General features: G+C 44.5%; 1 protein-coding gene across 1 annotated transcript in view; it reads right to left on the bottom strand.

The window, feature by feature from the left end:
• AHR (aryl hydrocarbon receptor) overlaps positions 1 to 10,480 on the bottom strand; it is a 64,077-nt gene extending 53,597 nt beyond the window's left edge. Inside the window, exons 1-2 of the mRNA XM_080383702.1 lie at positions 9,894 to 10,480; positions 1,938 to 2,125 (exon numbers count right to left, since the gene is read on the bottom strand). Coding sequence (XP_080239828.1) covers positions 1,938 to 2,125; positions 9,894 to 9,949 — 244 coding nt within the window. The 5' untranslated portion in view covers positions 9,950 to 10,480. The remainder of the gene's footprint in view (positions 1 to 1,937; positions 2,126 to 9,893) is intronic.
• Positions 10,481 to 12,018: the final 1,538 nt, after the last annotated feature.

The following is a 12,018-nucleotide window of genomic DNA, read 5'->3' as shown; positions in this document are numbered from 1 at the left end:
CATATGGTTGTGTGATGTGGGTAACATGCTAATAGTATGCTACTGAGTTGAAAACACAGGTTAAGTTTGCTTCAACTTTGGATCCACAGTAGTTAAATTAGAACCTGAAATAACTTCTCTGCCACTAAAGCACATCTAATTCATCACCATGCTAAGGAGTTGAAAGCTACCTTTGTGTTCAAATTAGAAACAAGCAACTAATGTAAATTTTGGTTTCTTTACAGCTAAAGCCACAGATTTTTTCCTATATAGAAATCATAGCCTTAAACCCTTTTATTCTAGGACCTTCAAGTGCAAATTGTCAGGGGAGGAGAAACAAGAATCAAGCATTTCCGTTGCATGAGAAACAGATTTGCTATTATCGCTCCATCCCAAATAATTGCAATCTTTACTTGTTTCAGAAAACTATTTTTTAAAAAAAAGTTCAAGACTAGAATTTCCTCTTCAATTCACCAAGACAACACTGACAAGCCAAATCACTTGTTTTACTGCAGTCCACCTGAGATGACATCTCACAAAGACTTTGATGAACTGATGTGCCAAGAGAACTCTTTCTATTTCACAGGAGTAAATATTTTCATTTGAAAAAAACCTGCCAGAAATATTTGACCAACTCTAGCCTTGAGTAGATTCCATACTAAGAATTGTCCTGAACAAGTACAGAAATGAAGACACTTGCATAGAAATTAAGACACTTGCCTATATTCTTCAAGCAATAAAACACAGGATAGAAATTTATGAACATTACTTAATTGAAGCCAGTAGACACAATAAATGAAAATAAAGTGTTTTGTATTCCTGCAGGAAAAGCAGAACTGTCTTCTGCAGTTAGGTTTCTTCAGTCCTTTCATCCATGGTATAGAGTCACTTATCAAGAAGCTGAAACACTAAATCTTCCACTGATGAGGACAGAGGCTATTTTAATGTCCAAAAACTTATTAAATTGTAAAGGTTGGGTTTTTGTTTGTTTGGGGTTTTTTGGGTTTTTGGGGGTTGTTTTGTTTTGTTTTACTATCAATTCCATTGTAAGCAAGATTTCTTAGCTACAGCTGATCAACATAATTCCATCTTCAGTATAATATATACAATATAAATAATAATATAAACTTCACTGACTGGTAAAAAAAGGACAATTATTTTAATACAAGCTCCCTGGCTTATTCCAGCAGTGAAAAGGACCAGACTATTTCTGCCCTTGAAGAAATAGGCATGAAGCCAGCCATCAGATCTCACCCTACAAAATAGTTCAGGTACCGAGGGAGAGAGGTAGAGGTAGAGCTCCTTGCCCAGCTCTGAGATGGTGTAAGGGAACACATCCTTCTGGCCTGATTACTATTCCAAGTGCTGCTGTATTACCTTTGCCAGGGCTGGGGTCACTGAAAACCTGCCCACACAATTGGAGAACCTTAGCTGTCATCTTAATGCCTCATGCCCTGCCTTAATCAGGGCTTGAACACAGGAAAGACTTTGCCTCTCTTTCTTTACGAGTCAATTTTGTGATAAGGAAGGGGCACTAGCAATTACTTTACGTTAAAACAAAGTAATTTGTGATGCACCATTAAGCAAATCAAACAGCTAATGGGAATTCATATGACATTTTAACAGTAATAGTTTTATGAAGGTGATTTTCGGAAGGGAAAAAACAAAACCGCTTAAGTATCTTTGATAGTCTAGTGAAAAGGACTGAGAGACTTAAGAGCAATTATTAATTCCAAATGCAAAGGCTTGAAAGACTGGTGATTTAAGTGAAATATAAGTAGTTACATTTGGTTTTCAGGAAACTTTATATGGTTATGTTGTATATACCCATGCAACTGGATGTTCTATTGAAATACTGATAAATTTAACAGTTTAAGTACTTAAACAGCTGAAATCAAGATACAGTACCAACAGAATTTTACAAGCAGTCCAAAACCAAATAAATTCCTAATCCTTACCGTCAAAAAAACTTTTGGCTCTCAGGTAACTGACACTGAGCCTAAGGACAGACAGCTTATCCAATTTGGCGATAACATCTTGAGGGAAAGGCAGAAGGCTAGCCAAGCGGTCCAACTCTGCATTCAAGCGGTCCCTGTGTCTTTTGGATGGATTGGACTTGACTCCTTCAGCTGGAGATGGCTTTACTCTGTGGCAAAAAAAAAAAAAACCAAACACAATATAAACATAATTTCTTTCCCAAAATAAAGGTAAATATTTGCCAAACCTAATATTACAGATTGCCTTTTAAAATTTAACAAGCAAAGTGTCTTCCTCAAGTGGCTTCTGTTTTCCATTTGAAAAAAAAGATAGAATGGTTTAACATCATCCCCCCCCCCCCACACACACACTGTTAAATGAAGCAGCTAGACTCACAATGGCTATTTGAACATGTAATGAACATTTGAAACCTCTGAGATTCAGCATTTTTTATAAAAAGATTCCTATACTTTCATTCAAATGTCACTTGAATTCTTCCAAATGTTAGTCTTGCATTTGTACACATCTTACTAAAAATTATTGAATTATTTGTATTTGACAGTACACTCTTTCACTTCAGTTACAATTTTTCACAGGTGTCCTTAATTTTTGTCAGTGTTTGGAACATGATATTGTCAACTGAATACAACAAAAGTTTCAGTAACTTGCTAGACAACAAGGCATCCACAACTGCACAAGAAAACAAGAGATACAGCAAACACTATCGAGCTTACCCTTTAAGCCACCTCTCAGCTGACAGCATTTTGAGCACAGCATGACAAAAGCACAACTTTCTACATTAAAATGCACAATTAAAAAAGCTTTGTTATGAATTACATAAAGTTTTTGTAAACTTGCTATTTTCCATTCATGTCTAGCCTGAGCTCCCATTCCAGATACTTGGATACTCATACCTTCCCATACCACAGACACAGATGTCTAAAAGCCAGGTTAAACCCCTACTCATCTGAATTAAAGTTAGTCATTACAAGCCAATACTGAAACAAAATCATTTGTCTGCAAGAGCCATAGCAGATTTTATTACATTTATTGAACAGTTTTCTAATTAGAATGATTCATTATCACTTTTCCAGTACGGCAGTTCTACTTAAGATCTGCAGCAGTGACCAATAGTGCTCTCATAGAAACATTGGTTCTGCAAGATGTATCACTCACCAAAATACTACGCATAAATACTTTCAGCAGTTAATTTCTTCAGTATTTCATTTAGTCTGCTTCCAAGCTTCATCCTTCTCTCAACCTTACAATGAGAAATTGCAAAAGCTCCAAGAGTTATTTTTGCTACTGCTGAAAGTAAACCATGCTGAAAAATAATTTCAACTGATACTTCCAGTCAAATAAGTAGCAACAGAGTGGACATACCTATTTTTAGCTTGCTTTTACTTCATATTTCAATTAGATTTCTTGTTAGTTTACATTTAAGCCCTTCTTCTTACAGGCATCATTGAATAATACAGACACTTGAGTAAGTGTCACTTGTCAAAAATAAGTCTTGCTGCCTGTTCCCTAGCACTACAGCCACTCTTTTGCATACTGAAGGAGGCATGCTCCTTATGTGGAGCCTGGAAACTTGAGGATGCCATAATACAAGATGTTGTTAATACACATTAATATGATACATCAGCAGCAACTACTTACTCCCCAGATGAATAAAGTTAAGTTTGCTGCAGGGTAAAGATTGTCTACGACATGGTTCTAGTAGACCTTTATCCAAAAAGCACTGGAAAACTGGGGAAAAACAATGAATCATGAAATACGAAAATTCTCTCTTGAAAAAAAGTATAGGTTCATCATCAACTGCAACCGATGACAAACTAAATATTTGGTTAGATGAGTGCTTCAGTCACAAGCCGTGACTTTGAGACCTGCAGATCACCACATCCCCAAGTGAATATTAAACTTAAAATAATATAGTAAAGCTTTTTTCACATTCTTATATTCTGGCAGAATGTTCACTTGTACAAGCTATATGATTAATACAATTTAAATATAACCCTAAAAAATAAAGTTTTAAATCACCAAACATTACCAGTAACATTAAAAGAAATTTACAACATAACTTTTAATGTATTAAACTGCCATAAATGTAGAGACAGAATAATAAATTCCAAACTTTAAGCAGGTAACAGTTGTGTAACAATCAGTGAACAGCTCACTCAGACCTCAAACAGGTCTGCTTCTAAAAAGTGGAGTTCCCCATGGAAACCATTCAAAACACACAAACTTTTCCAAATACTATAGTTATCTGTTTTCACAACTGTCCTCCACTTTGCTTAAAACTTCTATAAGCAATTTGACAAGTTAGTTGAAACTAACTGTGCAGTTATCTTGTCAAGTTGTTAGACTTAATTGCTTTTGCTTTACATGGTAACATTTTTTCTTTCTTTTTTCCCTAACTAGTTCAAAGCATAAGGATTTTCTAAGTGTAGTATACAACATTTCTGAATACTAAGTTACCAGGTTTTGCAGCATAAATCTTACCATGTTCTCTCCCTCCAAATCAAAGTGATTTTCACTAATTTTCCCCTTTGTGACTCAACTAAAATTAATTACATAAAAATGGATCCCCCCATAGTGAAGGGAGTAAGGGCAGAAATGCCAGGGGTGTAAGTAGTAAGTTAAACCATTTTCCATCCACTTATGTAAATCCTTGATGCTAAAGACAGCCCTAGCTGCATTGCAGAAAATTATCTTCAGGGGAAACTACGTGCTATGTCAAGATTAAATCCATGCATGTGTTTTTTTTAAAAGAGTGGGAAGAAAAAAAAAATACTATGGGAGGGAATGGATTTTAAGCTGATCTTTCCGTTCTTAATCTTTTACCTTTCACAGGAAATTTGAATTCCCTAATCAAAGGCAAGCAGTCTTGATACACTCAGTGCCTCCAAACTGAGCTACAATCTATCGTCCCAACAGCTGCAAGACAAGCCAGCACTCTTTAATTTTTGTTTTTACAATTCTAAAGGATTTGCCACCATAACATTAGCTGACTACTATTTTCATAGGTCTGCTACAGCCTACTTAATCAGAATTTTTCATTACACATGCTTACCATGTATGCCTTCACAGAAATTAACACTAGGAAAGTGTGCAAGTACCTAAGTCTTAATTATTATCACAAGGCTGAAATAATTTTCAATTTTTACATGCTAGCTTTTTTTTTTTTAAGTGACATTGAAGCAGTTATTTGAGAAAATGAAAAGTAAGCACAAATTTAGTTTATTCATATTATGACAACAAAAACTTTGAAAAACCAAATAAAGCACTGAAAAGCATGATAACTTATTAACAAGGTATGAAACCTTTTTAAGGCCTGAAGCACGAAATGAAGTCAGGAAATAAAAGAATGTGCAAGAAGAGAGCTAAAGCTACAGCAACATGTTAAAAAAGTACAAGTTAGAACCGTTTTATTGCTTAGGAAAAAAAGACTGAAGAAAGAGCATACATGTCACCTAGCTAATGGATTTAATCTTTTCAGCTACATGTATTTTTCATTTCATATTTAACAGTACATGCAATAAAATGTTATTCTTCTATATGCGATTTAATTCGGTGTAGGTCAGGTATATAAAATGCACGTTACCACTGCAGTTACCATTACAATAGGTGACATCCTCTAAAATTCTCTATTTACTTTAGCAACTGAAAAATACTTCTAAGCATTTAATCTTATTTCCCACACCAGATTTATGATTACTGAAAATCCAGCAGATTATTCCTTTGGAAGCAAAAGATATGACACAGATTACCAACCTCTTCAATCAAACGTATTGTCAATCTATATTGAAGGGGCAAGAGACGCTTTCCAGTAGTTCCTTCAGTAGACAACAAAATCAGCAAAGATTTATGCAACTGTAGGGATAAAGTTGGTTTTACTAAACAGTCTCAATCATCAGCATGCTACTCATCTGATGCTACGAAACTGTTTGTCCTCCAGCAGTAAACAGTTTAGTTGTTTTGGTGTAAGGACAACTCTACCAAAGTGACAGAGGCAGCCAGAACATCAACCAAGAATGAAAGTTTCACACTCAGTTTTAACATATTTCATTACTGTTTAAGATGACACGCCAAGGCTATATGTAAAAAGAAAAGGAAAAAAAAGGTATTTTCCTATTTACTGACCATGTTATCTACATTTGCCTATCTGTAGTTGCTACAGGTCCTCTTTCTATACTTTTGCAAGAAGCACTGAACAAAAATCCACCAACTAAAAAAACCACAAACCTTAAACCCTGTGAATTTTAAGCAGCAGTCTACATGTAACACACAGGTACCCCAAGACTGGCAAAGTTATCATGACATACATAGAATAAACTTACTATATAGAAAACAGCTTTATCGCCTCCTTTTCAAATAAGAAGTACGAACTGCTGCTTGTAACAGATACTGCTTTACACAAAGGAGTATCTTAACCATTATTTTTCTTTTCTGATGAACTTCCATTTTAAATCTTGTTCTGGAACTTCTTGTTCATTTACCTTGAAAGAATGCATAAATAGTTGCATATTTTAGATTAAATTATCTCTGTACTGCTTTCTGAAATTACTGTCTCTCGTTATAATTAAGGATCGACTGGTCCAACATTTTCCTCTGGATTACTTAATATCATAAATACATTTAAGCTAACACAGAACAAAACCATATAACAATTTCTTATTTAGTCTGCTACAGAAACATGCCTTTATGCTTTTTTGCACCTGCATAGTATGAAACATTTATACCTCCCCAACCCTTTCCTTATCTATTACATTTATCCAGTTACGCAAGACAATTGCTATCCAAACACTGAAAAAAAAACCAACAAACAAACCAAGGCAAATCAGAGCTAATAAGCAGAAAACCATAAAAACTACAAGGTGGAGCTACATTTATCTAATATCCATCACCTAATGCTAGAATCTATCAACAGTAAGCCCCACTTCTATAAAATTTGCATTTTATCCTTCCTGCTACTAGTATCTTAACTCAGCAGTTCAGTTAATAATCACTAGAGAAAAGGAATTCAAGACTAAAAAAACAAAAACCCCAAGAAAAAGCAGGGGCCACCCACTGCTCCCCAGGCTTCATCGGGGAGTGAAACACCCCAGGGACGCGCTGCCACCAGGGGCACTCGCAGCGTTCAAACATTACGTAGGGAGGAAATAAAGGTTCCAAGGGTTTGAGAAAGTGATTTCTGTAGTATATTACACACAATTAGAATGCACATGGTTTAGCGGTTTGGGGTTGCTGGGGGTTTTTTGGCGGTTTTTTTTTTTTTTCAGATGACAAGATAACAAGATGAACTGTATGAATAGTTGCCTATTAAGTGCCCACATGACTGCTATTCTTTTTCAGCTGTGATACTGTAATTCCCAACTAAATTAAAAAAAATACATTTCAACACTCGGCACTTTCAGGCAATAGCCTGAGATCCCCTCTCAAGTTCAGCTCTTTCAGTTCTTTATATGGCACACAGAAATGAGGAGCTGCAGAAGGGTATTTTCTTAAACTGGCTTTGAGTTACCACCATGGCTTTAAAGAGTTATCTGTACCTGAAGCAAGAAGTATTTCTACTTAATTTTTTTCCATGGCAACTACAGCATTATATTAATAGCTTCTTCCATTTCTATAAACTAGTTGCCTGTTGTCACAGATTACCAATTATCCTGCTCTGTTTGGAATTACATACATGGCAAACAAAACATCAGAACAATTATTTACATAAACAATCTCTTCTATGAACAATACTAGTTGCAACAACGTATTACAATGTATCTCTCCCCCCCCCCCCCCCCCCTTACCCTGAAGAGCTGAGAATTCTGCTGGGGTGAGGAAACAGCAACCTCAAACAAATTAAAATCACGGTACTGTCAAACCTTTATTAACCATCAGCAAGTACATCTTCCCTCCCTCCCCCAATCAGTTACAAAAGCTTATTGCCTCTCACTTTTTTTGGCCTAAAGGTACGGTCTGTAACTAGTTATGTGAGAAATGGGAACCCTCTGACCCACTAGCAATGTTCTGTAAGGTTGCTCTAGAAGAAGAAACTAAAGAGTATTGCCATTTTGAGGAGAAAAGGAACACATATAAGCGTTACAAGTGAGCTACATTTATCTTGCATTAAAATAATTTCTAGTAACCCAAGCAAAGCGGGTTAATACTTCGCCTCCGCTTCAATTTATGGGTGAGCAAACTAATACGAATGCTTTTATTCTAAGAAGAAACACTTCTCTCTTTGGTCCTAAAGGGCAAAGTCCCTCAATAGATAAATAGTTGCCATTACCCTCAATAGATAAATAGTTGCCATTACCCTCAATAGATAAATAGTTGCCATTAGTAATAAAAAAAAAAAAAGGGCTTCGACTAATCAGAGATCAGCCAACTTGCATAAAGATGAGATAGACTGAAAAGGATTACTTATGTAGATACTGCAGTAACGTAACAGAGAAGGTTCCACATCCTCTAACCAAAGCTAACCAGAATTTAATAGTAACTTACCAGCAAGGCACAACATCTTGTGCTTGCACAATCAGAACTTAGGTACTACTAATAGTCTACAAATGCCACCAATACGCTTTTATTTCTTCATGAAAAAACACTCATTTCATTCTTAAAATCCATATCCACAGCATGAATTTAATGAGGTACCTCTACATTGTTGCTTGGAAATGAATAGTCAAAAGAACAAAACACTGCTATTTTCATAAGAAATGCATCTTCTAACAAGGCATTTTTTAAGAAAACGTGCACTTGTACACTTTCTGTGTTAATTTGTAGGGTGAAACACCAGCTAACCCAGCTATGCACATACATTCATTCAAACAACTCCAACCGTAAAGAAGTAAGCGCTCAAGCTGATTCCCCTCCCTCTAAGCCAGTTGTCTGCTATAAATCTAAAAACATACCATTCACAATAGAATTTCATTAAATATTTGTCATTCTCTCCTTTAATGCTTTTGTAGTCTTGGCAGTCATTTTCCACCTACAGAAGTACCCATGGAAGTACACGGGGATTTTTTGAGCTTTGCTTATTTTTCTTGCAATTCTGCAGTTTAGCTGTGATAGTTTTCATGACCTATAGATTCTTGACTTTCAGTTGAAAGTGCAAGTTAAGCATCCCCTCTAGCCTGAAAAAGCACTCTCGTCAGATCAGCCTTTGAGCAGAGCATGCAAAGCCTGGGACTCAAACCTAAAGCAGGTGCATAATACAAAATTGCTCAAGTACTAGTCAGAGTTTCAAAATTATAAATTAATAAGCAAAAAGCCACCATACGGCCAGACTTCGCCCCCCGCCCCTTCGACCGGTCTGCAGCACTCGGTTCGTTTGGAGCTGAACAAATAAAAACATCTAATGTAATACCGGAGGGGTAAAGCCGGTTGAGCCCTCCCTGACGGGCTAAAAACAGCCCTAAACGGTGGGAATCGGGCGAGCCCTTCCCGGCTCCGGCCCCGCACCCCCCGCGGAGACACCTGAGCGCGCAGCGGTGCGCGGCGGTCGGAGCGGCCCGCAGCGGCGGGGGCGCCCTGCGCGCGGGCGGCGGCCATGGCGGGGGGGCCCGCCCGGCGCGGCACCCACCGGCGGGACCCGCTGCCGCGGGGCGAGCGCAGCCACCGCTCGGGAGCCGTCACCTCAGATGCCTCCCAATCTAGGTCAGCCGGCTGCGCTGCGTTGCCGGCACCGCTCCCTCCTTCCACCGCCTCGACCTTCCGCGCCCCGACACTCCCTTCCTTTTTTTTTTTTAAAGCAAAGAGCTAAAAGCGACAAAACCCCGCCAGCACCCCGAGGCACACCTCCCCCGGGCGCCCCTGCACCGCACCGCGCCACCGGCCGCCCCCGCCGGGCCTCCACGGCGCGGTGCGCGGCAGGACGGCGAGCCGCCGGGGCGCCGCTCTCCCCTCCCTGCCGCTCTCCCCGCCCGCCCCGCGGGGCCGCTTACATTTTCTGCACAGGTTTCCGCCGCTTGCGACTGGCGTAGGTGACATTGGGGTTCATCCTGCCGCGGCTCCAGCGCCCCGCGCCGCAGGCTCCGCCGGCCGGGGGCCGCCGCCCTCCTGTCCGCCTCGCCCCGGCTCTCGGGAGAGGGCGAGCACCACCGGCGCCGCAGCGCTCGCCTCGCTTCGCCCGCGGGCCCTAGCCCTGCCGCCGGCCGTCCGCAGCGCAGGGAAGCGCGGCGCTCGCAGCGGCGGCGCCTTCCCCGGCCGGGCGAGGACGGGAGGCGGAGGCGCTACGGGGCGGGGATCCCAGGTGATCGGCGGCGGCTACACCCACTCGCCGCTCCCGGAGGGCACAGGTGTGGGGGCGGCCGGGGCTTTCCAGCGCCGCTCGCCCCGCGCCTCCCCGCCGAAGCGACGCCGTCTCCCGGCCGGCTCCCTCTGCAGCGGCGGGAGGGCGTGCGGCGGCCTCTGCACCCCGGCGCGGCCGCCGTCTGCTGGCCGAGCGCCTGTCAGTGTGCGCGGCGCCGGGCCGGGGCGCACCTCCCCGCCTCGCCCCGCCCGGCCCAGCCCCGCGCCCGCTCCTCCCGCCGCCGCCGCCGCACGGCCCCGGCCGCCTCCCGCCCCGCCCGCCTGGCAGCCGCCTCCGCCCCCTCGCCGAGGAGGCCCCTCACGGCGGCGACAGGGCGGAGGGAGGGGGGGGCGGCGCCGCCGCCATGTTGGGAAGGTCAGGCGAGGATGGGGAGGACCGGCGCGGCAGCGGAGGGGGCGCCGCGGGGGTCTCGCCCGGCGGCGAGGGCGTCGCGACGGAAAGGCCCCGGCGTGGGGATGGGGCGGGAGAGGGAGAGCCCCAGGCCTGTGGTGGCCGCGGTGGGGGCGCTCCCGCGGCGAGCGGGAAGGAAAGTCAGATCCCAGCGCCCAGGTGGCCCCTAATAACAAAAACTAACCCGGGGGGGGGGCGTGTGTGGAGGAATTCACAGCGTTCAGTTTTGAAAGAAAAATGGTACTGCCTCAGTGTCACGGTGAGGGCTGTGTCTGTCACCTCACACACGCACCCAGGCCTGACACCTCCCCCGGGCTGGAACCGTCACGGCCGCAGATCGCCGGGCAGAGAAACCAGAAATCACAGGCGACCGCCCCGAACAGGGGTGGGGGGAGCCCTGGGTGGGAGCGCCCGCGGGCGGGGAGGGGACAGGCGCCGGGCGCCGCCGAGGACAAGGACAGCAGCGCACCTGGGGGAAGGAAGGAGGTCACCGCGGGCAGGGCTGCCGCTCGCTAAGCACCGAGCGCCGGCTTACTGGGCGAGGACGCGGCTCGTACCTCATTAGGGGATAAATCCCGGAGTTATTACACTGGCGGTTTTAAGCTAAATACTTATGTTAAAGGAAAGGAGCGCAGCACCGCAAACAGCAAGAGGTGCTGCCAAACTGCGGGTGAATAAAACCATCCGAGAGCAGCCCCGTGCCTCTCCGAGCCGCCGCCGCTTCTCCCGCCCATTTTCTTCCTCTGCTTCCCTTCGCGGCAGCAGCGGCGCCCTTCCCCCGGAATAGCGGCAATAAATGTTGTCTCAGCGCTAAACTTGGGAGCCCGGGAGTCGCCCTGCGTGGACACCAGTTGCAGGCGGTCGCGGCTGAGACGAGAGCAGGGAAGTGCTCCCCTCTGTCCCTCGCGAACGCACCGGCCGCCCGCGGGGGACGGCCGAGCCCAGCCGCCGGAGAGCGACGGCAGCTGCGCGCTCAGCCGCGGCCCCGCGGCTCGGTCCCGCAGCCGCCCGTGCGCGGCCGCCTGGAGGCCGAGGCAGTGTCCGTGGTGCTGGTGTCCGGCCGCCCGGCTCGGGCTGGCCGCGCTGTCAGCGCCGCACCGGCGGCTGGGGGCTCGCACTCCCTCTCGCTGGTTACCGAAGCCCCGGCTGGTTGTGCAAGCGCTTCTGCTCCGCTCTGCTGACGGGAGGGATTAGCGGTGGCCCAGGTATTATCGCACGGTAAAATCCTGGGTCCGTGCGAAGGCCGCCCGCAGCCGAGCGGCGGGCTGGGAGCGGCGCCCGCCCCGCAGCAATGCGGCTGCCCCGGCGCCGCGGCCGCTGCGCCCCGTGGGACCCACCGGGCTTCCCGCCGGCCGGGGCTGCTCCGC

The sequence above is a fragment of the Falco punctatus genome (genome assembly GCF_963210335.1).
Source record: "Falco punctatus genome assembly, chromosome: 4".
Taxonomy (NCBI): domain Eukaryota; kingdom Metazoa; phylum Chordata; class Aves; order Falconiformes; family Falconidae; genus Falco; species Falco punctatus.
This window is presented reverse-complemented; position numbering and strand designations above follow the sequence as displayed.